Genomic DNA, 27,229 nt, shown 5'->3' with positions numbered 1-27,229 from the left:
CCGACTGAGCCACCCAGGAGACCCAGCAAGGTTAGTTTTGACTTTATTACTAAAATACACTTTGAAACTCTCTTCTTGCCTTTATCTTCACTGCCAACGCCTTTGTTCAGGGCACCATCATCTCTAGCCTTCTAATGGTTCTCCCTTCTTCCCTGCTCATTCTAGTACAGTCCTTTTTTCCAATGGCAGTGACAGTGAACTGATCAAAGCTGAAATCAGGCAACTCCACTGCTTCTAAGGGTTCCTACTACACTTAGAAGAAAACCAGCATCTCTTGTCAAAATGGCCTCCAAAGGCCCTGCTAGCTTCTGCCTCCCTTTCTCACCTTGCCTCATGCCGTTCTTCTCTACATTTGGGCTGCATTGTTTTTCTTTGAGTCCTGAGGACATGCTTTCCTATCCCAGGGCCTTTGCACATGCAGTCCCCTCTGCCTGAAATATTCTTTTCTCGCCTTATCAATCTCACTTCTTCTTGGAGAGATGCTGCTCCTGCCACACCTCCCCCAGCTTATCCTCTTCCTCAGCCTTTTGTTTGTCTTTATATCACTTACTAGGATTTAAATTATCATCTTCTTTAGTTGTTTGCTTAGCTTTGTCTGTACCCTCTTTCCCCCACTGTAAGCTCTGAGGGCCAGAACATAGGCTTATTCACCCTTTTCACCAGTGACGGTGGGGACAGAAAGTGCGGGCATTTACTAGACACTCAGGACATTCAGTGTAAACATGTCCTTCTCTGTGAAGCCTTCAGTGCCATGGGAGAGTTGGAGCAACCTTCTTGTGAATTCCTATAACAGATTGAAGATAGCACGTAAATCTAATAACCATGTTGTTATTTACTTGTCTCCTCCACCAGACCATGGTGAACAGGCTCCTAGAACACAGAACTATTTCTTACTTATTTTTAAACCCTCAGTATCTAGCACAGTGCCTGAATCATAGTAAGCACTTAATAAAATAAATGATAAATGAATGTATGAATAAATGAATGGAATCTTATTCTCCCAGCTGGGAGTGACTGAGAGTTGGATGCCAGCAATTTCCTTTGAGGACAGAGAAACCGACACCATGTTTGTGGAGATGGAGGTCTGAATTTCACTTCTGAGGCTAGACAGCTCTTTTATTTCTGGAAGGAAAATACTTTGGGGGAAAAAGCTGTTGAGCCATATGAAAGGTGAAACAAAGGTCCCTTTTTGAAATGAAAAGTTAGCAGACAAGTAGATTCTAAACTGTTCTGCATAATTATGTAAAAGTTTTTTTAAAGATTTATTTATTTATTTATTTGAGAGAGAGAGAGAGAGTGCAAAAGAGAGCATGCGCACACAGGAGGAGGGACAAAGGGGGCGGGAAGAGAGAGCGAGAGAAGCAGACTCCCTGATGATCTGGGAGCCGGATGTAGAGCTGGATCCCACCACCCTGAGATCACAATCTGAGCTGAAATCAAGAGTCGGACGCTTAACCGACTGAGCCACCCAGGTGCCCTGTAAAAGATTTTTTCATGTGGGTAGAGTTATAACTCTGCACATTACTTCTTTTTGGAAAAACGCTTTTTCCTGTCTGTGGCTACTCATGGAAGTAAGGACAGTGTCATAAACATGGCTGCTACATCACCTTGAAGGACTGGGGTTAAGGAGAGAAGTGGTTTGGCTCAAGAAATCACAGAAAGGAAGTCATTACATAGCATGCACCCCAGGGGACAAACCTTGTCACCTGCTTTCCTGGATTAAAAACAAGCATTGGCATTTTTCATAGTTAACGGTGTCAAAAATTAAAATTCAACAGAGAAGTAAACATTATGGCAAAATAAAGTGTTAGATCATAGGTAGTTTCTTTTTCATATTTCTTTCTTCCTAGTTAATCATTCTTCATTTATTAATTTTCTTCTCTCTGTCAGCCTACAAAGTCTTTGGGGGGTTACATCTCTATACATAATGGTATAGTTATCTATTAATTCATTTAAAATTTTTCATAATATGGTTTATTTTACTCTTTGCCCAAACTGTAGGCAGACCTATGATAGAGTTGAACTGAGCAAAGAGGACCCCAAAAGAAGACTGTAATTTGGCACACATGATAAGAGTCCATGAGGGCATTCAGGGGTGGGACAATGGAATGAGCAGCCTGGCTTGCTTTATTTATTTATTTATTTATTTATTTATTTATTTATTTATTTAGGCAGCCTGGCTTTGTCTGCTGGCTTGCATATAGAAGAATAAGCAGAAACCTCTGGAATTCGGAGACTAAAGACCTAGATTAGGGTTCTGACACAGACACTTCTTAGTCATGTGACTTCACATTTTTCGAGGTCTTTTTTTATTTATAAAATGAATTTCTCATTTCTCCTTTGCAACCATGAGATCTAGTTCCAGCTAATGAAGTATAAGGGGGAGTCTGCTGGGGCTTCTGGGAGAGTGTCTTCCCTGAGAGGAGGAAAGCCTCTTTTCCCACCATCCCTGCTGTTCCTTCTCGTTTGGATGCTAGTGCAAGATCCTGATTTTTGGAGCTGTGGCAGCCATCTTGGGAACAGGAAGTAAGAAACAGGAGGATGAAAAACTGACTTGCTGAGAGTAGTAGAGTAAAGAACTAGAAATTGCCTGGGGCTTTTCGACTTAATAAAATTTTTGGCCCAATCTGGAACTACTTCCCTTCAGGTTGCTAGGCTTGTGAGATGACTAAACGACTTTACTCACTGAATTGCTGCTACTCTGCTATTCCATTACTTGCAGCCAATGCATCCTAACTGATAACTGTGTGTATAGTGCTTATGTGGGGCTTTGCGTGTGAGTGTGTTTCCTTGAAATCATTGTGGTATAATAGGAGAGAGCTAAATATGAGAGTTGAAACTTGGGGATAACTGGCTCTGCTTTAACACTCTGAACCTTGACTTACTGACCTATACAATTGGAATAATACCACTTAACCCATGGAGTTCTTGGGAGGACTCGGTAAAGTAACACAAATGAAAATGCTTTGCAGCTCAGCGAGGGCTATATGGACTTAAGGTGTTAGAGATCCTCCTGCTGTTGGACTGGACTGGACGAGAGATAAAGGCATGCAGGCAGGAATGACTTAGGTGAATTCTGTTTTTGCCAACAATCCCTCACCCTGCGCCTCTTCGGTGACCTCCACTGAAATATTCCCAAAGGTCTCAAGCTGTCCACTCAGTGGCCCGCACTGTTTCCCATACTCAAACACTGTTTCTTTTCCCTCTCCTTCCAGTTGTTCCCCCCAGTGAGAAATGGACTCACGTTGTGTCCATCCCCTTGTTCCAGTTAATTGTCACTCACCAATCCAGTTATGTGTTGGTGTGTGCCTGGGGCTTCTTCTGTTATGTAGGGGTCTTCAACTGATGAAGTGACAATGGTAGCAGAAATGGCAAGGGGCTGTGGCAGGAGGTCAAAGACGAGCATTTGGCTTCTTGGCGTTTCCGGGAGACCCCAGTTGTTCAGCTCACAGCTACTCCCCTCTCTGGAAGGAACCTCATCTGCAGATGTGAACCCCAGTGGCCTCCTCTATGCTAGGTGACCTTGCCCCTGGCCAGCAGTTGGGTGATTGACTTAGGCTGGGGGCAATCAGAACTCTGGGATTTTAAAAACTGGAGTTGGAGAAATAGATTTGGCACTCTCTAGGGAGGTCTGAGTTCTCGGTTCTGGTTATCTCTGAGGGTCACCACCACCCCTGCCACAATATGAAACTTTTCCAATGAACCTCTTTGTCTTGGTTTGCATTGTCTCAAAGCCAGACATGGATACAAGGACTTGGCTGTAGGCAGTGTATTTGGGTGATGACCCCAGGGAACACAAGTGAGGGAGTGGAGATGTGAGAAAGGGAAAAGAGAAAGCCAAAAGGGTATATTAGTGAGCAGGTTCCTGCTGTGAGCCACTGGGGCTCAATTCTGCTGGGACCCCTGGGAAACTGTAGACCACACCGAAGAATCAGTCTACCAGAGGACGGGAGGTGGGGCATTTACCACCATCCCCATTGCTTGAGGTTTGTCCCTAGGGTGTCTGCTCCCTGGCACTTACGGGTCATGCCTGCAGTGCACGCAGGCGACCTGTCTTGGAGTTGGAGAGAGCCCCGGTGCAGAGAGGCAGAGAGACTCAGGCTTTTGAGGTGTGAGGCTGACAGTGTACTGGGAACTGTCTACAGCTGCAGGAAAACTCAGGCAGGCAGAGGTGATATTGAGAAAGGCATCAACAGCGTCGGCCACACCCCCTCTTGGCTTACACTAATTCTCTTCGAGTTTCTGTCACTTATAACCAAAGAAGACCCGATAATGCCACTCACCTCAAGTTCTTCCCACAGAGGCAGCCACACACAGGTCGGGCCAGCCCGGTGTACAAGGCATTGCCCTTTCCTTGACGTATATGACACCATTGTCTACTGAGGGGTCACGGAAGGCAAAAGGACTGTGGCAGAATTTATGTGCTGACTGCAGGGCAAGGAATCAAGAATGGCTCATTGTTATTGTCTGTCCATGGAGTGATGCCACGTACTGTCTGGTGAAGAACTCCGAACACATAAGAGTAGCCAAACAGCTGGGGAAATACAAAGGTGGTCACTATATTCTCTCCCCAGTGAAAAATAACTCATTTTCTGCCAGATCATCTCAAAGCATGATGTTTAAACTGAACTTTAAAGATTCTTTTTTTTTGAAAAAAGATTTATTTATCTATTTTAGAGAGAGAGTACGTACGAGTGGGAGGGGCAGAGGGAGAGGGAGAGAGAATCTCAAGCAGAGCATGCTGAGCGTGGAGCTGGACACAGGGGCTCGATCTCACAACCGAAGCCGCCAAGAGTCAGATGCTCAACTGACTGTGCCACCCAGGAGCCCCATGAACTTTAAAGATTCTTTTAAGCAGCACATGAATAGAACTGAATAGTGAGCTCCAAACTGACATGAACCACAATTATCTGCTGCCCTCCTAATTACAGAAAGTTGGTTTTCTTTTCACCAACCCGAAAACAAGCTAGTTGCTTCAGTTTGGAATGTGTTCAGCTGCAGGGAACAGAAACATGACTTCAGGGGCTCATATGAACCGGAATTTCTTTTCCTTACGCAACGAGAGGACTGGGAGGAGATGGTTGCTGGTGGTGGTTCAGTGGCTGACCACACTGTGAGGGACTCAGACATGGAGTCACCTTCATCCAATGGATGAATTCTAAGTGTGCTCACTCTGTCTGATCCTTCTGCTGAAGGGAACTTCTATGTAAAGATAGTTTCTGAGACTGAAGAAGCAAAGTAAATGAATTGATTAATAAAAGCACTGTTAAAAATGATGAGCACAGGAAAAAGAAAAAAACAACCCTCCTTAACTGCCAAAAACCCAAACCAAACCAAAACAAAGAAAATGAGCACATGCCTTAGGATTTGGCAGTGCTCTGTTTAAAGAGTGTTCTGCCTCATACCTGGTCCTGGCCCCTGTCGTACTTAAAATAGCTCTTTCCTCTTTGTTTTTTTTTTGTGCTGTTGTCTCCTGTGCTCTGTGATCAAAGTCGTTGTCACCAGTAGAGGCAGTAGAGCAGACAGCAAGGACGCGGCCCTGGCACCACATTTGAGTGGAACGATCTGGGACCATTTATGACCTACAAAAAGGGTGATGTCTTCTAGTTCAACATAATATGATAATTATCATCATTTGGTGAGCATTTTTTTTAATTTATTTATTCAACAGAGATAGAGACAGCCAGCGAGAGAGGGAACACAAGTAGGGGGAATGGGAGAGGAAGAAGCAGGCTCATAGCGGAGGAGCCTGATGTGGGGCTCGATCCCATAACGCCAGGATCACGCCCTGAGCTGAAGGCAGACACTTAACCGCTGTGCCACCCAGGCGCCCCTTGGTGAGCATTTATTGAATGCTGATCATGAAAGAATTTTAAGAGCTCCTAAGTGACCAAGCTAGGACTCAAAAAGTGCTTGATGTCACTGCCCCTGCTAAGAAGCTCAGGGCCATGCTGCTTCTCTCTAATTTTTATTGAACGCTCCTCGCCTCCAGGTAATAATGCTAAAGATAGAAACTTTTCCTACTTTTCAAACTTCCTCATGCCTCCTCAGAACATGTGAGAAAGCACAGCCAGCATCTTCTGGAAGATTAGGAGGGCAGTAAGATTCCGTAGCCACCTTCCGGCTGACATTTGAGCCCTGCTTTCAGCACGGTCAAGCCTTACGGAGGCAGCCAGTATATGGCTTGTATCAAACTCTATATTTAGGAAGAACAACTGTGAGCTATGACAGGAATTCTCTTTAACACTTAGCCTTAAACCGAGTTTCCCTCCAGCCCCGAGCGGGGAGCAGCTCTCAGTACTGAGTGAGGCACGGAGCACTTGAGCTATTTCAGCCACATGCAAAGCACCGGAATTGAGATCACAGCTCAGAGAACACCAGGCGTCCCTTCCACCTTCTGAGGAGCCTCGTATTCTTGCACCTGGCTGCCTGGGACTTTCTTTAGGCAGTAAACAAATACGTAGAGCAGGTAAGCAGGAGGACCCAGCTCGGGCAGCTGGGCTTTCTGAAGGAAATTTCCTTGATACCTAACTTAAAATGACTACTTATAACTTTGTAGGCTTGTAACTAGTGGATGTAGCTTCCTTGTAAATTCACTATTCATTGGTGGTGTTGCTGATTCTGTTTTAGAAACTGTGTGTGTATGGGGGGGGCTATTTGAAAGAATATTGAACTAAAAGTAGCTTTCACTGATTGTGACATTAAGAAAATTTCCACCGTCCACATAGGCTGACTGTGACCCTGAACATTATTTTCATTCTTATGGCCAGGGTTACACTCAGTCAGCTGCAGACCGATTCGGGCTGGAAGCCTAGAAATAATCAGGAGAATTTGCGGCAGAAGAAAGCTATCATGCTAGCTCTCTGATTTACCTAAATGCAAATTATTGTTACCCAGTACAAGTTTAAAATTCTTTTCCCCTCTCCCTCAGCACCGGGCTTGGCCTCAATGATAAAGTTTTATCAACGCACAGATCGATGAACGTGACAAAACCATCTTTTTAGAAGCCCCACTTTGGTCACTGTGTTCCCTGTACCCAGCAGGGTGGAGGGCAGCACTTGTCTCTCTGCGTGGGCACCAGGTTCCGAGACCCGGCAACGATGAGTGCCTTCTGCCTCTCGGCATATTTCAAGCAAAGTGAATAAGGAGTTAGTCAGTTCAGACAGCTGAACATCTTTCTACACCCTTCTCAGGAATTATTTTTAGCTGCAGGACAGAAGATAATTCCCTTTGAGATTGAGCTTTAGCCATTTAACAGACCTTTAAAAAGAACAAACAAAGCCCCTTCCATCCAAATATTGATTTATTTTACTCTGAATCCCTTCTTATTAAATTAGTGATATTAATGTTGACAAATTTTTAGTAAGTGAAAGAGTCTTATTTAGAAGTCAGATATTAGGTCGTGCCCAATCAAAAAGCCAGCAGAGGTATACTGTATATGACTCAGCATACAGGCCATTAAAGTTCCCCACCGACTTGCAGATCTTCCAGGAAAACCCAACACAACTCTGCTAAGCCGGTAAGCATTTCCATTAGAGTATAGGCTTTGTAAAAGTCAATAGAAGTCTTGTCAAACTTTCCACGTTTCCAGATTTTAGCCAGAACCAGGACACACAGTAATAGAGTACTTTAAAGGGTACCTCTTTGGATGAAAAGCTGTGGTCAGCTGTGAGTAGAGTTGTGCATCTACGACATAGCTGTCATTTTTGGTCGCGGGACGAGGCATGCAGATAAAGAAGGAAGGTGCATTCTACACTGCATCCCTAACGGAGGTGAATGCAGGGCCAGGGAAACAGCCAGGGAACACTGTCTATTTTTATTCATCAGTGTGCTTTGCCCTGATTTCTCTGCGAATAATGAGGACAGCGGGAACGGCTGCAGGATGGATTTACACAAATGTTATATAGCCTGTTTGCAAGGAATGAGAGCTGGGATCTGATCAACTTTCTAAAGATGTTTCTATTGCAGATTGACATATGTGTTCAGAAGGAATTCATATGCAAATGAGATCATACCAAGACTATACAGGAGATGAGGCCTACGGTCTATCTGTTCTTTAGGCTCAGAGGCCCACAAAAAACAAAGCGATCAAATAGTTCAGTGAAAAATGAAATCAGCCTAATTTTTAAAAAATCAATGCAAAATAAATAACACAATTATTCATTGCCTGATTTTTTTTTTACATTTCAACATGCTTTTGTAGTAACAAAAGAAATTTCCTACTTCCTACATTTCAAATCGATGTATAGTAACTTCTTGTAAGTTGCCAAGTGTTATTGCTTAAACTGTAGCTGTACATGCACAGAGAAAACTATATGCTGAGATGTTTAAAGTCCTGTGAGAATTACTGCTTTGCATGCTTTCTAATAGCTCTTGAGGAATAGAAACATTAAAAATTAAACTACCAAGCTTTTCCTTTTGATATTGAACTGTGTATCCTACATCTGAAAATTAAAAAGCCTTCATTGACTCTTTGACACTGTGGGAAAGATAGAATCTTTCTGAAACATATAATAGAGAAAAATGCATTCCTAGGTGTTCGATTTGTTGTTGCTTTTTAACTTTTTAGCCAAAGCAAAAATAATTCTACCTCGACCCTTCTGGATGGAGGCTATCTATATCTATATATTACCAAAACATGCCGGTGAAACTTAAAAAAAAACTCATTGTTTTCATGTGTGTGACTCCAAAGACTTACAGTTGTATATAGTAGAGATTTTTAAAAAATTATGTAATTGCTTAACTTTGTATGACAGAGCCTACAACTTTGAAGATCTCAAAAACAATGTTTGTCAGAGTTCTCAGATCTTTGATATGTACAAGTGCTGAGGGGCATCGTCACTACCTCAATTCTTACTCTGTACTTGAAGCTGTATGTCAGTAAATTACTAAAAAGTCACGAGCTGTGGACAATGGCCACGAAACAATCAATATTTGCATCCTTTAGAGTTCCCGAGGCAGTTTTGGTAACATTATGTCATTTTGATTCTCACCACAACCTAAGAATCAGGTAAAATTTAAGGAAGAGGAAAAGGGCCTAGAAATATTGAGTGACATGGGCCACGTGACACAGAATGGGTCACAAACGCCCACACTGCTGCCTTTGTTCATGTGCTCACAGGTTAGCACATGCATTTACACCAGGCAGTTGAGGAAAGTCAGTCACCCATTTTACAGTTTGGGTTTAAATAGCAGCATGTTTCCATTCGCTGAATTTTCAACTTTTCCCGTTGGGCCTGTCAACATTTCATAGACCCAGCTATGACAATATTTATACGTGCAATAACAGGCCAGAGCTGGGGTGTTCTCCGTCCCCCTTGCACCAGCAAACCTTGGTCACTAGTCACCTCTAAGTCAGGTCTCCCCATGTGAAAGAAAGCACAAGTCCTTTGGGAAGGAAGCCTGCTACCTCTTGGGGAAACAACACAGTCATGTAAATCCTCATTGGCCTTCTGAGGTTGTTCCGTTAAAAGCAAAGCGGCTGCCTCGGTTTACAGAGCCCGGGCCCCGGACACCCGGAGCGGGCAGATGTGGCGCCGTCCTCACAGCGTTTCCCAGGGCCCCCGGTGGAACATACACGTGCACTGCGAGCCGAGGGCGGCGCAGTAGTGAGATCTTTGTCCAGGCCATTTCTCTTTGGGCGTTCAATGGAAAGGAGGAGCTCCCAACGGGCTGCCACGCAGCCCTGGCAATAGCTCATTCAGATCAGAAGTTCAATTTCAAGCGGAGAGCTTCCGAGGCCCCAAACAAAGGTGTTTTATTCCCACAACCTCTTTGCTTTGCTGCGCTCCGCAGTGGGGGCAGGAGGGCAGGCAAGGAGATGATAGGGCCTTTCAAGTTTCTGATTGCCTATCATTCGATCAGGGGCGAGGCATCTCAGCGTTTCTCCTCCTGAATGATTTATCCGGGCGCTCTAGTGTTCCCTCTCCCCAAGGTATTGGGAAGGAGAGTCTCTAAGTAACCTCAGAAACTGAGACTGAAAGAATATAGGGCCACTGAAAGGGATGACTGCCCAGTTGAATCATGAGTTAAGTTCTAATTTATCAAGCCGGAGAATCTGAATGCCGCCACCTCTAACAGTTTCTCACTTGTTTTTTTCAGGGATTAAGACCCTGTGAATATGTCGAAACAGCCGGTTTCCAATGTCAGAACCATCCAGGTAAGTAAGGCGTATTTGCATTTTAACATCAGCTCTGCGACTCCTAGCCTGTTTGCTTAATAAATCAGACCTTTTGCAATTGTTCACCCCTAACATGGTAATTCACTTCAAGAAAAGACTGACTCTTAGGGCACAAATGAGACAGGATCTGAAGCTGGGAAGGTACGACTGAGGAGGGAGAAGCTGATTTTGTTCACCTGTGCTGAATTGTGAGACAAAGTTATGAATGAGAATTAATTGACCGTCTACAAAATAGCAGTGTTTAGTTTTTTTGATATGTTTTTCGATGTATATGTTTTTGAAATGCTTATTGATACAAATTTAAAAATTCACTTTCCACTTTTATATCTAACTGAATTTGTTGACACATCTGTTTAGAACATATCCTTTCTTGTCAAGTGTCCTTCTTTAAGGCTTGGGTATGTATCCTGTAAAGTCTGGGTGCTGTTGTATGTCCTCATGCCTTCCCAGAAAATAAACTGGTTGCTTCAACTGACTTAAGAGTCACCCCCCAAAAAGGGGAGGGGGAAACAGGCATTTTGGAGCACAAATACAATTATGAAGATAACTTTCAGTATTCGTTTTTATTCCATAGTTAATTTGTTATTCTCGTAAGGTTTCTGTGTTTAACTCTCAAATGGCTCCCACATTGTGATGCCAGGCAGGATGCTTTATCGTAAAATTCCATCTTTCTCTTGCATCGACATGGAGTCATCTGTGCTACCTCTCAAGGAATGGTTGAACTTTTTCCCCTGGACTTTTCTGAATGCCACAGGACATGGGGCACAGTTCCTGAATATTTGGGGTTGGATGTACCATCACAGCATAAACTTAAGCGACTGACCGTATTTTGGAGGGGTGTGCATGTGGCCAGCTTGTGGGGTTAGAAATCCTAGCACACGCCAGTGGTAGAGGTGGGTGGAAGGACAGATCTTCACCTGTCAAGATGAATGCACAGTCTTAAGTAGATGGGCTTCTTAAGTGGCAAGATGTATTACAACCCCTGGAAACTTGTCATTGAACGAACTACCAAGGAAGAGCCTATTGGCAAGGATCCAACTCCACATTGCCACGTTTGGCCCTTTTGCATCCACCTAGTGAGTCTCTGACATACCTTGACATTGGTAGTAGAATTTATTTTGCCTCCCAGACCTGCGGCATCCTTGAGCCTTTGAGCCTTCTTTACTGGAGTTTGAATCCTTAATCCATACTGGTGTGGAATCATGGGAAAATTATTTTATCTCTCTGCCTCTCTTTCCACATCTGTAAAATGGGGATGATAACAGTGTTCACGTCCTAGAGCCACACATACAAATTGCTTAAAACAGCACAGGAAGCCCTCATTAAGTGTCGACTGTTATCATAATAATTATCATTCAGGAATGTTCTTTGTTAATGTGATGAGAAATAATACCATTTAATCACTGCATTCGAAGCTCCCAAAGTGCTATACATAAAATTTCCTTTTTATTTTGCAGGACGCAAAAACATAGTCTTCCCTCAGGCTGTCTTTGCTTCTCTTCCTTTTAAAGCTGAAAGTGTGTTGATTTTTCTTCTTTAGTGCTTTCTGGCTTCCCTCAAATCTACACCGAAAATTCACCAGTATTTTATCTACTAATTTTGACCTTGATATATTTTTAGGTCTGTAATATTTAAAAACCTGCTATGGACTCTTCTCAGTAACTGTTATTTTACTGCATTTAAAAAATTCCATCCACTTTACCAACAAAGGCAATAGAGTGCTTCCTTATGGATATGGTTTTGCCTCTTTCAATATATTTTATGCCACTCAAAAGGCCTAATTTAATGCACCTTCAAATGAAGTATTATTTCTCGTGGCTAAATAGGATCTGCACTATCTGATATTTTTCTATCATCTCTTCATTAACCTAAAGTAGGGTCTATTAAATAAAATATGACAATGGTTACACTATAAAAAATGGTTTATAGTAGTAACATTATCTAGGGTAGAGTCATGTGTGGAACAAACAGAAACCCCAAATGATGAGGAGGGCCCTCATTGTTTAAATACCACTTAAAGATGTTAAATGCCCTATTCAATATGTTCTAGTTGCTTCTGCTTTTTATTAGGATCTTATTACCAATGCAGTTCAACTGTCGTTTCCTGGGTATTTGTGACAGGCACTGTGCAAAGTGCAGGCCATGCAAAGATGAATTGATCCCTGATCCCTCTGTTTGAGGAGCTTGTCATCTCCAGGCCTTACTAGCTGTGTGACTTTGGGCAAGTTGTTTATCCTCTTTGTGCCTTGGTTTTCTCATCTATCAAGTGGGGAATTAATAACAGTACTGGTCTCATAGGGTTGCTGTGAGAGTTAAATGAGTTAGTACACATGAATGCTTAGGCCAGTGCCTGGCTTGTTGTAATTGCTTAATAAATATTAGCTGTTATCGTTACTCATCGGTCATCATTGTCATCATCACCATCATCACCGTCATCTAGTTCAACAGTTCCCGAAGTGTGTCTCTTGGAATATCAGTTTATGGGATGTCGTTTGTTAATTAAACGGTTCTGTGATAAAGTGTTTGGGAAACACTAAATTCAGCGAAGCTGAATAGGATCTTTACTGCAGGATTTCTCAGAGTCCATAACTTGCTAATGGCTCTGTATATTTTCAAGAAAGTGGTGATGTAGGCAGAGTTTTCTAAACATACAGAAACTTCCAAATGAGTATTTTGCAACATAGTACTTTGCAGTGCAAACTTCTAGAAAATAATGACTTAGATCTCTATTTTGTCTGGATTGAGCAAACTTACGCCGCCGTCAGCTATACTTAAAAACCGTTCGGCATTTAGATGGTTGAACTACTGCACCTCTGTGCATCAGACAACGTGGAGCCACGTGGTTACAAATCTCTGCCTGGTACTCACTTGGTGACCTTAGTTCACCCTTAGTTTACCCTTCTGTAAAATGGTGTAATCATACTACCTGAAAGGATTGTTATAATGAATAAAATAATGAATGGCAAGTGCCTGGTTTATAGCACACAATTCCTTAAGAGATGGCTCTTCTAACTGTCCAAGTAGTGCATGGAATGGCCTTGGTTTCTCTTCAACTGGTTCCATCCCCGCCATGGCCCAGGTTGACAGGGAGGCCAAGAAGTAGGCCTACCCTTAGAGGACTTGGACAGATGTCTTTCATACCCGCATCGAAAAGGTGGCCTTTGAATTGTAAGGGGATTCTAAGTCGAACTTTTTTTTCAGTTGTACTAATGAAATCACATTTATGCCAGGGACATACAAATATCCTGAAGGAATAAGTTGATTCTTCCTTTGCCTGGACAGGGCCTTTGTCTCCTAAGCAGCTATAAGGCTGTATACCAAATGTCAGCAAATCTTCCTAAAAAAGGGCAAGATAGTAAATATTTTAGGATTTGCACATCATTGGGTCTCTGTTCTAACTACCCAACTCTGCCATTATAGCACAAAAGCAGACATAGGCAATACATAAATGAACGAGTGTGGCTGTGTGCCAATGCAACTTTATTTATAAAAACAGGTGGCAGGTTGGATTGGGTCCATGGGCCGTAGTTTACTGGCCTTCATTCTGTACTTTCCAGGCTGCTTGTTAAACCACACTGTTGATGGAGATGCAGTTGCAACCAAGGTAACATCAGCACACTCAGCATAGTGGGGCTGATCCCTTCAGATGAAAGCATTTGACAGGACAGGTGGGGAATGCTAGAGCTGCTGGGAAATCCAATCCCATCAGTGATCTGCTCTGCAAGTCCCTCTAATGAGACCAAGTGACACTGGCCATGGGTAGCCCCTGCCCGTCCTTCCCCTTCCTCCTGAACACACCCACTTTGGAAACCACCATGGGCCTCCCTAGGGCCTCAGCCCACCCGGAGCCAATGTTCTCTGGGTCATCACTGGCTTTTTTCTCCACTGTTGACCAAAGTGAGCTGAGTATTATTTGTCCTCTCTCATGAGATCTGAGAACTTCATGGTTGAATGGAAAAGAGCCCTGTGCCCTAGTCTTAGCTCTGCTCTGTGATTTCACCCCCCTGGTCCCCATGATCTGCAAAGGGAAGGTGCTGCATTATATGGCCTCAAGCCTCTGTGTAGCTTCTAATAATCTATGAACTTCCTGAGAATAACTTCGAAGGTTCATTATTAGATGATAATAATAGTTACACTTTCTTCAGGGTTTACTATGTACTTGGCTCAGTGCAATGAGAGCTCCATGGATTATAATGAAAGGTTTAGAGAAGTGAAACAACTCGCCCAGGATCGCACAGCTTGTAAGTAGGAGAGTCAGGACCTGAACACTCACTTGTCTGATCCCAAAGCCCATGTGTGGAACCACTCGGCAACATTCTGTAGTCTCATTACTTACCACCCCCACCCTGGCACAGAGAGTGAGGATGGAGGAGTGGGTGGACCGCCTAACGGGTAATCATAAGTACCAAGCTGGGTCCTCCCTTTTAAGAGCTCAAGTGACATTTAAAAAGAGTGTCAGCATTTTAGGGAAGAAGCTAATAGCCCACCCTGATTAAAGTCATCTTAAACTAAGTTGGCTGGCAGTGAAAAGTACAAAGTAAAGTGACTTGGTGACAAGCATGGTCTCAAAGTACAAACAGCCATGGCCACTGAATTACCACCTCTCTGCTTAATTCACTTAACCAAGCTGCTTGTGAAACTAAACCTATTACTGGGGCGCCTGGGTGGCACAGCGGTTAAGTGTCTGCCTTCGGCTCAGGGTGTGATCCCGGCGTTATGGGATCGAGCCCCACATCAGGCTCCTCTGCTATGAGCCTGCTTCTTCCTCTCCCACTCCCGTTGCTTGTGTTCCCTCTCTCGCTGGCTGTCTCTATCTCTGTTGAATAAATAAATAAAATCTTTAAAAAAAAAAGAAACTAAACCTATTACTATACATCTTATTTTTTTTAAAGATTTTATTTATTTATTTGAGAGAGAGCACAAGCAGGGGGAGCGGCAGGCAGAGGGAGAAGCAGGCTCCCCGCAGAGCAAGGAGCCGCATGAGGGACTCGATCCCAGAACCCTGAGATCATGATCTGAGCCAAAGGCAGATGCATAATTGACTGAGCCACCCAGGCATCCCTTATTATACATTTTAAAGGAATGGTTACATGAACCCTGCATCGTTAGTGTGTGGTCTCTTATGGGAACTTGTCCATCGCTACCCAATCCATGTGTAGAACAGAACAGATTTCTAGTTTAAAAAGGTTGCCAGATACATGACGATCCTTGGCACAAAGGAATTAACTATCACTACCCATGTTTGACCACTTAACCAAATACATTCGTTAAAGCTAAAAATAATTTAATGATACATACCTTCTTTTAATATCTTATTTAAATTTAAAAAGTAAGGGGCACCTGGGTGGCGCAGTCATTAAGCGTCTGCCTTCGGCTCAGGGCGTGATCCCAGAGTCCTGGGATCGAGCCCCGCATCAGGCTCCTATGCTGGAAGCCTGCTTCTTTCTCTCCCACTCTCCCTGCTTGCGTTTCCTCTCTCGCTGGCTGTCTCTGTCAAGTAAATAAATAAAATCTTTTTAAAAAGTTTAAAAATTAAAAATGAACTTTCATTTGCCACTTGTTTTAATGTAGAGTCAAGGCCTTTTCTTTGATCATGGATCTACTGCTTCTTTCTTATGTAAACTACTATAATACAGTGTTTATCATTTCTAACCCTGGTTTCTTTAACATGTAGCCAGCAGTTGAATGTTAACAGACTGACTCTAGAAGGGTTTCAGTGCTACCTTCAGCTGATAATCTTTGCTGCTCTGACCAGGGCCCCATATTGGTAACATGAAGCGAGTAGTCTATATGTTGGCGAAAAGACGTAATTTTTTGAGGCTGACCTTTACAAATACCTCAGATATATGGCCTGCCCTCAACCAATTGTACACATTATCTTAATAGCCATAATGCATTCTTGAAATCTGCTTTTCCCTGGGTAACAAGACTACAGTTGAGTCATTCAGGAAATTACTGAAAAGAGCAAAGTGATGAGAACAGAGAGAGAGAGAGAGAGAGAGAGAGAGAGAAGAAAGCCTTTCAGTATGAAACACCCTGGGTGATGGACAGTGGCTGAGTGGGAATTTTTCAAGATTGTGTTGAGAGGGTGAGTTGTGTATGTTCTGAATCCTTTCCAGATTTCGAGAATCCCTAAAGACAAAGAAGTTAAATTCTAGTGATATAGAATTGTATTTTAAAATAGGTTGGACTGTATTTTAGTTGTTAGGTTCATCTGTCTCTCTTAATTTAGGCTAACAAATCAAATAATCTCATTTTCTAATTAGTTATTGAGGAACCTCTTTCTGAAAGTCTTCTATGAAGATGCTAGAAATCTCAAAAGGTCATGTCCTGCTCCATTCAGAGAAGGTTTAGGACACTAAGAATAGGAAAGTGCAGAAAGAAATACTTCAAAATGCAACCCTGTAGGGTTTCCTCTGCCTGTGGCCTGGGAGGATGGCATGGGTGGTGGCAGCTATAGATTCTGGCAGGAGCGGCTGGAGGCCTTTGAAAACTGAAGATAAAATCAGTGTGTGTGTGTGTGTGTGTGTGTGTGTGTGTGTGTGTGGTGGTGGGGTTATCTGAAACAAATATGCAATGGGAGGAAACTCCAAAAGTGTCAACACTAAAAGAAGAGACAGAGTGGGCACCAACTAGGAGGACAGGGAGGGAGAGAGAGAGAACACTGCCTATGGAAAGCAAACTGGATAGGGATTGAAGGTAGCCTGCGGTGGGCAGCTATCAGAATCCAACCCACTGGGGAAAGAAGATGTCACTCCATTGTAAGTCACACAGGAGTGGCTGTGGAGGGCATATTGTTTCCAGAATCCTCGGGCTCAAAGCCTGGAGCCAAGCAGGAGAACAATACAAATAATTAAGGGAGTAGTGGAATTAACTTACAGGGAATTCTTTCTACTTTTCTTCACCTGGTGAGATCAAGTGTAGTATTCATTTCACATCAGATAGGTCCATTATCAGGGAACTGTATCCTGTTCTGGCAAAAGATGATCTAGTAGATTTTTTTTCCATTCCCAACTTTGAGGCTGTAACAAATTATGTGTAGCTTGGGAAAGCGATGCACTGGGCTTGTTGCGTCAGGGGCATATTTAAAAATATCTAAGATGAATAAAACTCAAGGAAGGAAAAGAAATCCAAGGGAATGTGTTATGAAAGGGAAAAACAAAAGCTTGTCTCCTGTGCATTTATACAGAGTCATAAAGAGAAGGAAGAAGTCCAACCTTATAGAATAAACAAACCTAGAAAAAGTCTAATAAAATCAATGATAGGGAGTCACCTCAACACAGAGAAAGTCTAACATCAGTGACCTGGACTGACTCCATTTTCTTTCATAAAAATGTACCTTATATGCAAAATTCTTTTAGAATAGTGAATACCATACCCAATTTGCAGATGGAAAAATGAATTATTGAAAGGTGTTTTATTTGCGTTCTAACACAGTGAGTCAGTGAAAAACAAGAATATGACACAATTCTCTGGCCGTAGAATAAAAAAGAGAGCTAAGGTCTATGTATTTCTATCAAATTCAAGTTATAAGGAATTTCTCTTATGGCTATAATTTAGTCTATAATTTGTCACTCAAATATCACCACCCTACAATTATATTAATGAAACGTCTCTAATCATTTACAAAGCACTCTTCTGACACTCCCTTCAGGTGCACATTAATGACTAGATATTTGACACATTCTTGGGCTGCTTTGGATCCTGTCAATATTTGCTGTCAAAAAATCCATTTAGGTTCCTGGTTTCTTGAGTGATGCCTTAAAGATGAAAAAGCATCAAGTCAGTGAGTTAATGGCTCATTTTTCAATGTGGCTTTTCTTTGACACCTATTTTGGAATTATCCATTTAGTGTGCCCCTTGTCCAAGGCCATTCTCAAAGTGTAAGCCTGTAATTTTTGTGCCAGTTTGGAGCATTTTAGAGTGGTTAGACCTCACTTTGGTCAAGTAAAAAGCTCTTTGGAGAGGGCTTGACAGAGTGAAAAGCTCTGTCCCTAAGGTCAGGCAGCTGCGATTTGGAATCCTGGCTTTTCCTCGAACTCTTTGTGTGACATCTACCTTCGAGGCTCAGTTTTTTTTCCTCAGCAGTTTGTTGTGAGGATGTAGGACCTAGGCTGAATCAGGGTTTGGGGGTGGCTAAGGTAGCACGTGATGAATGGCCGGGGGAGTAGTTACTATCCCCAACCTCGCACTGGGTTAAGATGAAAGCCAGTCTCAACCCAACTCTGCCACATGTACAGACGTTTGTTAAACACACATTCGTTAGCAAGCCGGCACAAAACCGTCTACGCAGGCTGTCTGTGAGCTCCAGGAAGCCTCAGCTCTTGTTTCCTTAAGTGCTCGAAGTGACTGTCACCTCACATAAAAGGCTCACATGAGGCAGGTGGGGATTCTGTGCCCCTTGTTGGCAGCACCCAGCTGGAAATCCTCATTATTAATGGCTGGAGACAGGCCCATTTAGGGATCCCTCCTCGAGCTCAGTCTCTGAAGATGCAAATCTATAGGCTTTCAGATTCTTAGACTCTGTTCAGCACAGGGGAGGGATTGTCTCCAAAACATTCCAACCAATCTACATACCCTAACCTCCTCTGATTTCTTCAACAAGAGCCATTTCTAATGCTCATGCCATTATTTCCCCTATTTTTGACATTTGTTCAAACATCAAAACCTCAGGTGTTAGTGGACAGATGGCTAAAAGAACGACTTGGAGTAGCAACCATGGGAATGTGGTCTTAGTGATATTTTACCACCCACTCACCACGCTATGAGGATAAACTCCCACTTAGAGTAGTAGAATTCTCTAGAGCTGCAGTTTAAACCAACCTGAACATATAAAATATCACGCGGTCTATGCTAGTTGAAAGTAAATTACAGACAACCTAACAATGGGAAGAATGAACATTTTAAATACATGTCAATACTCATCCATTTAAGGATGATCTCTTTCAATGGTTGTCAGATTGGGCACCCCCCCGCCCCGCTGGAAGGAACTGCTTATGGCCCAGGGTTTGGGGGAAGCAGATGGGGTTCCGCACTCCCTCCCGCCTTAGCCAGAGCAGCTCTACCTCTACCTCCACCTAGTTTGCATTTTAGATGTTCTCACAACACTTTACTTGAAGGAAGGGTTCCATAGCTGAAAGGTTTGACAACCACTGACAAAGCCTAATATTCATATTATGAACGGGAAAGATGAGACCCAGAACGGTTGACACTTTTTCAAGGACATGAATCTGTAACAAGTCCTAGCACCGGGCTCTTTGCACTAGCAGAAGCCACCCGTTTACCGTGGAGAGGCGACACGCGTTGCTAAAATTAAACTCTGAGCAAGAAAAGGTGGTATTCCCATAGCATGTGCTTTACTGAATACATTATCCTGGATGATCTTATGGGTTCCTTAACTGAAAGCGACAACCCACTATAGAGCATGCACACCTCATCAAATAAGTTAGTTTAGCAATCAAGTCTTTCAGAAACTCTATGTGAACTTCAACTCACCATTAGGAAGATGCCTTCTGTACATGCTTAATAAATGGGTCAGGGTAGTGATGATCTAATTAAACTTTTAGCCAGTTAACCTTCTCCCCAAAGTTCCTATATCTACTTTTCCCCCTTTTCCAATCAAACTGTAGCAATGGAGATAGTTATTGCTTCAATATAGATAATCGTTTGTGGGTCTTATTTACACGGTTTTCATCTTATTTCAGGACCCTAATGATATTTCATACAGTCTAAGATACTGCCAGTTGTAAAATGCCATTATGTTATGTCCTGCTAAAAAATAAAACAAATGTGCCAATTAAAAATTTAAGAAACCACTGGTTATAAGACACATTTTGATTTCAGAGATATTAAAAGAGGTGCATCTTGAAATTCATGAAGTATGCTACCATATTTGCTACCATATAAGACATATTTTCCCCCTTGCCTTATGCCCCTCCTTCCTCCCACTCTAGGCCACCTGATATCTCCATGAAGCAGAGGAATAGCATAAAAGGCTCAGCCTTAGACTTTCCAAAATGCCTCCCTCTAAAATTGTGCTGCACTTGTATTTTGGCATATATAGTACACACTGATAAAAATACTCTTGGCTTGTTAGCTCTAGGAATGGAGATGTACCTCTTTTGATACCCTCCATGAGCACTTTGGATCTGTTTCCTTTCTGTGGGATCAGCATTATTCTAGTAGGAAAGGGAGTCTGAAAGACCCTAGGATCACTCCCTGCTTTTGGGAGAACACAGATCTGCAGTGTTGCAGATGGACATGGACCCTGGATATTTCCTGTGTCTTGAGTTAAACATTCCCCTGGCAACAGAGCTCCTATCAGGCAGTTCCAAATGGACCTTACTACAGTTCCTAATAATTTTGTTTCATGTGGCACCAAAATTGTCCAAACTATATCATAAGGTCGTAAAATGTTTTGTCCCCTTTGCTCAGGCATCATTTTCATGCATAACATCAAAGTGCAATTTCAACTTTTCAAGTCCACATATCCAATTACTCATAAGGCAACACTTCATCTTAAGTGGAAAAATTACCTCCTACCTTAAAAAAACGCTTTTGTTTGTTAGTTTTTTTTTTTTTTAAGAGAGAGCACGGTTGGGGGTGGGGAGGAGCAGAGGGAGAGAGAGAATATTAAGCAGGCTCTACTACCAGCACAGAGCCTGATGTGGGGCTCGATCTCATGACCCTGAAACCATGATCTGAGCCTACAACTAGTCAGATGCTTAACCAACAGAGCCACCCAGGTGATCCTTAAAAAAATTTTTTTTAAATTTTTAAAATTATTTTTTAAAGATTTTATTTATTTATTCTACAGAGATAGAGACAGCCAGCGAGAGAGGGAACACAAGCAGGGGGGAGTGGGAGAGGAAGAAGCAGGCTCACAGCAGAGGAGTCTGATGTGGGGCTCGATCCCATAACGCCGGGATCACACCCTGAGCCGAAGGCAGACGCTTAACTGCTGTGCCACCCAGGCGCCCCCCAAAAAATTTTTTTAAAGAATCTGTGCTTTTTTTAAAAAAATATTTTTATTTATTTATTTGTCAGAGAGAGAGAGGGGGTACAAGCAGTCACCCCACATGTTATCTTAATAAAGAACAAGAATCTATGAAGTGTGACACCAATGAACTTGACTTTCCAGCTCTCTCCTTACACACTGACCCACACAGTGGTGTGTTGGGGAGAAGGCAGAGGAGTGTCAATTATGGAGAGACATCAGGAAGTGCTGGAACAGTCATAGGACATTATAGAAAGGAACAGGTGGTTTAGGAAGTGTGAATGCAGCTCTCCTAGGGTGAATCTGAAAGAAGCTGAAGGAGGGCTAAGGTGTGGGATGGCTTCTTTGGATGATGTTTCCTCCTTTCCTATCACTATGTGTTCCTTCCTCATCTGAGGGAGAGGAAAATATTAAGCACCATAGGAGGGCAACAGCCAGAACAAACTGTCTTGAAATTCTTCTATCCAACAGGGAATTGTGAAATCACTGCACAGACCTAAGGATGAGTTCCAGAATTTTTTTTTAATTTTTTTTATTATATTATGTTAATCACCATACAGTACATCCCCAGATTCCGATGTAAAGTTTGATGCTTCATTAGTTGCGTATAACACCCAGTGCACCATGCAATACGTGCCCTCCTTACTACCCATCACCAGTCTATCCCATTCCCCCACCCCCTCCCCTCTGAAGTCTTCATTTTGTTTCTCATAGTCCATAGTCTCTCATGTTTCATTCCCCCTTCTGATTACCCCCCTTTTCTTTATCCCTTTCTTCCCCTACCGATCATCCTAGTTCTTATGTTCCATAGATGAGAGAAATCATATGATAATTGTCTTTCTCTGCTTGACTTATTTCACTTAGCATTATCTCCTCCAGTGCCGTCCATGTTGCAGCAAATGTTGAGAATTCGTTCTTTCTGATAGCTGAGTAATATTCCATTGTATATATGGACCACAGCTTCTTAATCCAGTCATCTGTTGAAGGGCATCTCGGCTCCTTCCATGATTTGGCTATTGTGGACAATGCAGCTATGAGTTCCAGAAATTTGTAATAAATGGAAATCAAATTTTCCTTTGCATATTTTTGTCCTGTCATTATGACAATTTTCTTGAGGTAAAAAGCTTTAAAGATGTACTTTTCAGAGCGTTTTTCCTTGTAATGATTATGGTCTCTGCGTGTCATTGCAAGTTTATACCCTTTTAGAGCAAAATCTTTCCTGCTTTTTTCTTTTAGGCAAATATCAACATCCCAATGGGAGCCTTTCGTCCGGGAGCTGGGCAACCTCCCAGAAGAAAAGAGTGTACTCCGGAAACAGAGGAGGTGAGGAAAACTTAGCTGGCAGAGTTCAGCCCTGTCTTTCCCCTCCAGACTCCTGACTAGAGGGGGGGCAAAGGCAAGGTGAGGGTCGGCTCCCCAGGACAAGGAAGGCATGAATGGACATGGGTCAAGGAGTCACCACATAGTATACACGTTTCTTTGACTGTCTTGGTCACTTAGCCATGAAACACACTGTTCCTCCCTTCCCTTCAGCTCTTTAAGTGCCTGGCACAGTTACTTAAAGATGCTGAGTTTGACATGTAGTTTGTTGATTGATTGAGTGAGAGAGAGAGAGAGAGTGTGTGTGTGTGTGTGTGTGTGTGTGTATGAGTGTGTGTGGTGGTGCGGGGGAGGGGGGGAGAATAGCTCTCACATGCTCTTGGTCTCTCAACAGTCACTAGCTCAGTAAGGTTTCCCTTGGAGCTTATACTGAACTGAGCAGGATGTCTTTAGTATAGCTTCTGATGAGTGACAAACCCCAGTGGGAACTCAGGTAATAAGCACATTAAATTACTTGTGGATTCAAACAAAAAGCCCCAATCTCTGGGTATTTCCTTTGAAAAGAGGACTTTGCAAAGGAGCCGATCAATTTCTGTCTTCTTTTCCTGCAAATTTTTACCTCTCCTCCAAATTCAGACTGCCCATATGGCTGAAATGGAGGCTAAAATGAGTAAGTGCATTAAATAGACAACCCACCCCCCAAATGTCTGCATTCCTTCACCAACTGTGACTTTTCTGATGAAACCTGGAAGGTCCGATTCTGAAAAAAATTATCTTGTTTGCAAACCTGGAATTGCTTATGTACCTAGTTTCAGGATTTGTTGCCTAGCCTTGCATTAAGATAATCACTGTATAAAATGGAGATCATAACATATCCCTGAGCACAACAGGCCACCTTGATCACAGCCGGTAGCTCTCCCATCTCAATCCTGACACCATCTCATATATGAAGAGGATGTACCCCAGCAGGAAGCCAGGATCAGCCTGTGGCCATCTGACAAGGCCTGTGAGCTCTGGCTGGGTCTCTGGGAGCCCTTTGCTCTGCTCACGGAGCTGGGGCACGGCATCCGTGTGCTCAGCGCAGACAGAGTTTGGCATGTGCTTGACACAGAGGCCTTACAGCCAAGTCCTTACAAGCAGGGCCCATCTTTTAGGTAAGACAAGGCAGCTGCTTGCTTGAAGTGACTTGAAGGGTATTGACAAGCCTCCACTCTACCTCCCAAGTCTCTCTTTTGACTGTAATTCTATCATTATTAAGCCAGAAAATAGCATGTTGGGACTTTCTGTTATTTCCCTCTCCACCTTGTCCCTTCACAAGATGCAAACACACTATTTAATTCCAGTCCCACTCCTTCCTAGCTGTGAGGCCAGGGGCAAGTTTCTTACTCCTTCCCTCCCTGCCTCGGGCCTCAGTTTCCTTAGCTAAAAAATGGGGATAATACTAGCAGATTTATAGGGCTGGTGTGAGGATTAAATGAGTTAACATGTGTAACTTAGAACAGCTAGCAGTGTAAGTGTTTGCTGTTATTACTAAGTCCTCAGTGTGTGACCACGAACGAGCACAGCGGACTGTATCACTCCACAGAGGTGAGGTTCCGGGAAAACTCAATAGGGTGTCTGGTAGAAAAGGGGGAGATGAAGGCAAGATAGCTGGAAAATAGTTCACCATTTTGCCAAATTTTACAAATGCTCTGTCACCCCTCAGGGGAATGTTTCCCTTGACAACAGCCATTCCTGAAACTGATAAAGGTGCTGGGGCTGATAAGCCCTTTCTCGAGCTCTCTTTATTTCAATCAAAGAATGTCTTCCATGTCCCTTTTCAATTCAAATATCTACATACAGAAGAAAAAAGAAGTACTATGTATTTGTCAAATGGAGCCATCTGGAGCCCTGCTTACTCATGCCTGTATTTATTCTAATTCTTACAATACATTTTAGAAGAAATGGGATCCAATTCCCATTTTTTAAAAAGATGAGAGAAGATGCAGTTAAGAATATGGCCCACCATTAACCTCTTCCTGAGTCAATGTCATGTCTACTTATTGAATATATCCACTTACAATTTCCAGTGGTTATATATTTCCAGTATGTGACCATGTCAAATCAAGTGCTGAAAGTCTTAAGTGTATTGAGGTTTTAATAACTTGAAAGGGCCTAATATTAAATATTATCATCCTCTATCCGTGTATGTTCCCTAATAAGTCTTTGCACATAGACGCATGACTACACACATTGGCTTTATGCAGTCAATGTGCCAAAATAGCATATTTTGATATTACAAACACAGTGAATGTGACGTACCCAGGAACTTAACAGAAGGAATTAGAAACATTTTTCTTCTTCATGCTTCCTTATTAAGATCTACCCACCTAACAACCATGGGAACATTCATAAGTGAGGAAACATTCTTCATTTCATTGCTACACATATTAAAAAAAAAACCCAATTTATAGCCTTGTTTCAAACCTCTTTCTAAAAGCCTAGAAAAGAACATTTTCAAATACCTGGTCCTCCAAGTGGATATTTAATAGTTTTAATGATGGCTTCTAAATCTGCATTTATAAATGATGAATGTGTGTGCGTGATAAAAGGAAGCCTATCCTATGGCTCTGTACGTTGGCCTGAGGAAACAATATTTTCCAGATATTTACAACAGGTACAGTCTACACTGAATTACTTTATCATTTTGTGTGGGAGACACGTTAGCTCTTTCATCAGTGCTGTGCCGGGGAGTGGGAGAGGAAGAAGCAGGCTCCCAGCAGAGGAGCCCGATGTGGGGCTCAATCCCAGAACGCTGGGATCATGCCCTAAGCCGAAGGCAGATGCTTAACGACTGAGCCACCCAGGCGCCCCTGTGCTGAGATTCAAACAAAATGACTATAGGAAAAACCATTAGCCCTTAGTAGAAGAACAGCACCTCAATATTTTATATTTCTACTCACTACTCAAACAGGCAATTCTATAAAGGACATGCCTACCAAATAATTGGTTAGAGGCTAGGAATCTTGAACAGTTTCTTCCCTTTTCCTTTAGGTTCTAGACAGTTCGAGAACTAGACATAGAGGCCAGATGGGAGCAAAGCCCAGCATTAGCTTTCATGCCCAAGTCATGGGTCTGCCTGGTTAGGCTGGCAACGAGTATGGGCTTAGGGCTTGAACCAGAGGCAAATGTGTGGTTTCTTCCTTCTTTTCCCCAGAAATGTATTGGTTCACCCAGTTGTTGGCTGAGCACATGAAGCCCTGCCAGTCCCATGCTGTGACTGTGTTAGTTTGGGTACTCCAAAAAGCTGGCACAGTGATGGGCTTAGACATGCAGAATATTTATTGGTGAAACCACATGTAAGGAAGAATGGGAGGGTGGCTAGACGGGTGATGTGGGTGAAGAAGAGTGGGACAGAAGGTCGGGGTGAAACCTCTTAGACCTCACTGCTGTTCTAAGGAAAATTCTTTAGCCGAAGTTCCTCCCCAGGAGTCTTTTGTCTCCCAGGAACGGGCTGGCCTTAGGATCCTGTGACACTCAGTCATTGGGCACAAGCAGCCGTGGGAAATGTGACCTCAGCGCGGTGATGGGCGGGTTGCAGGGCGAAGCAGCTGGGGCCAGTCATTTCATTACCCTCCCGGGAGAAAACCGATCGGAGAGGCGTGCTCTTGTGGCTGCCACGGTGATCAAATGTTCCTCCAACACCTTCCTCCTGGGGCCAGAGAGTATGATCCCCACCTCTAGCAGAGGAGGAATGAGCTAACAAGCAACTTTCTTCTGTAGTAATGACTCGGGAGTTCTAAGAGCCACACACAGCAACTGATCCCGTTGTGTTATAGTCAGTGTTAATGTGTATGTTTGGCGTATATACACAGAGGCATATATTTGTCATTATGGTACATTCTTGGCATTAATCAGCTAAACAACAACGGACAAGAGCGCACGTCTGTACCAGGCATTTGAGGAATCATAAAAAAGGTATAGGATGTGCTCCTGCCCTAAAGCTGCAACAGTATGAAAACATTCAATAATAGGAAATTGAAAATCGTTCCCAAAGCTGGGAGGGAGAACTGGGCCTCCTCTGTTGCTCCATCTCATGCCACCCACATTCAAGAAGGTTTTGCTTATGTCAATATCAGTTTGTTTATGCTTCCTGGAGATGTTGGCACATAAGGCTGGCAGCTATTGCACCCCAAACAAAAAAAAAATTAAGCTTCTGGACTTAGTCACTGTTAGAGCCAACTGTGCACCAACATTCTACAAATCTCTGCTGTTCAGCCATATTAGGATTATAAGACCCCAGATTAAATTCTCTCAGAAGGTGCTTCTCTTGGAATCACAAATCCTAACTAGTCTAATTTTTTTAGTTATCAGATGTTGACTAGTCTTGTGTTTTCTAAGTCATGTGGAGATTACCTGTTTTCTTCTTCCAATTTTCTTCCATATTTGTCTACAAATTTCAGGGATCTTCTGGAAGCTCTGAGGGTGTCTCAGTAGCACAGGAACAAGTGACGCAGCTAGAATTACACTTTGACAGAGACCAAATGCCTTTTTCAGCGAGCTGATCCCTTCTTTCTTTTCTTTCTCTTCAGGGTGTTCCTCCCACCTCGGATGAGGAGAAGAAGCCAATGCCAGGAGCAAAGAGACTTCTGGGACCTGCAGTCAATCTTTCAGAGATCCAGAATATTAAAAGTGAACTGAAGTATGTCCCCAAAGCTGAGCAGTAGTTGGAAGAAAGAAGGTGAGTGAAAAAT

General features: G+C 42.9%; 1 protein-coding gene across 4 annotated transcripts; it reads left to right on the top strand.

The window, feature by feature from the left end:
- On the top strand, positions 1 to 27,229 carry SMPX (small muscle protein X-linked). 4 transcript variants are annotated; one of them, XM_019809892.1, is made up of 4 exons: positions 1 to 30; positions 10,102 to 10,159; positions 22,413 to 22,499; positions 27,068 to 27,229. In XM_019809892.1, the coding sequence occupies exons 2-4, from the start codon at positions 10,121 to 10,123 to the stop codon at positions 27,200 to 27,202; spliced, it is 261 nt and encodes an 86-aa protein (XP_019665451.1). In that variant the 5' UTR covers positions 1 to 30; positions 10,102 to 10,120; the 3' UTR covers positions 27,203 to 27,229. The 4 variants fall into 4 exon arrangements, with proteins under 4 accessions (XP_019665451.1, XP_011234836.1, XP_019665457.1 ...); XM_011236534.3 differs by lacking the exon at positions 1 to 30 and adding an exon at positions 6,135 to 6,469; XM_019809898.2 differs by lacking the exon at positions 1 to 30 and adding an exon at positions 7,496 to 7,519.

This window comes from Ailuropoda melanoleuca, chromosome X, assembly GCF_002007445.2.
Source record: "Ailuropoda melanoleuca isolate Jingjing chromosome X, ASM200744v2, whole genome shotgun sequence".
In the NCBI taxonomy this organism is placed as follows: Eukaryota; Metazoa; Chordata; class Mammalia; order Carnivora; family Ursidae; genus Ailuropoda; species Ailuropoda melanoleuca.
The sequence above is the reverse complement of the archived record's forward strand: the minus strand, read 5'-3'. Positions and strand labels throughout refer to the sequence as shown.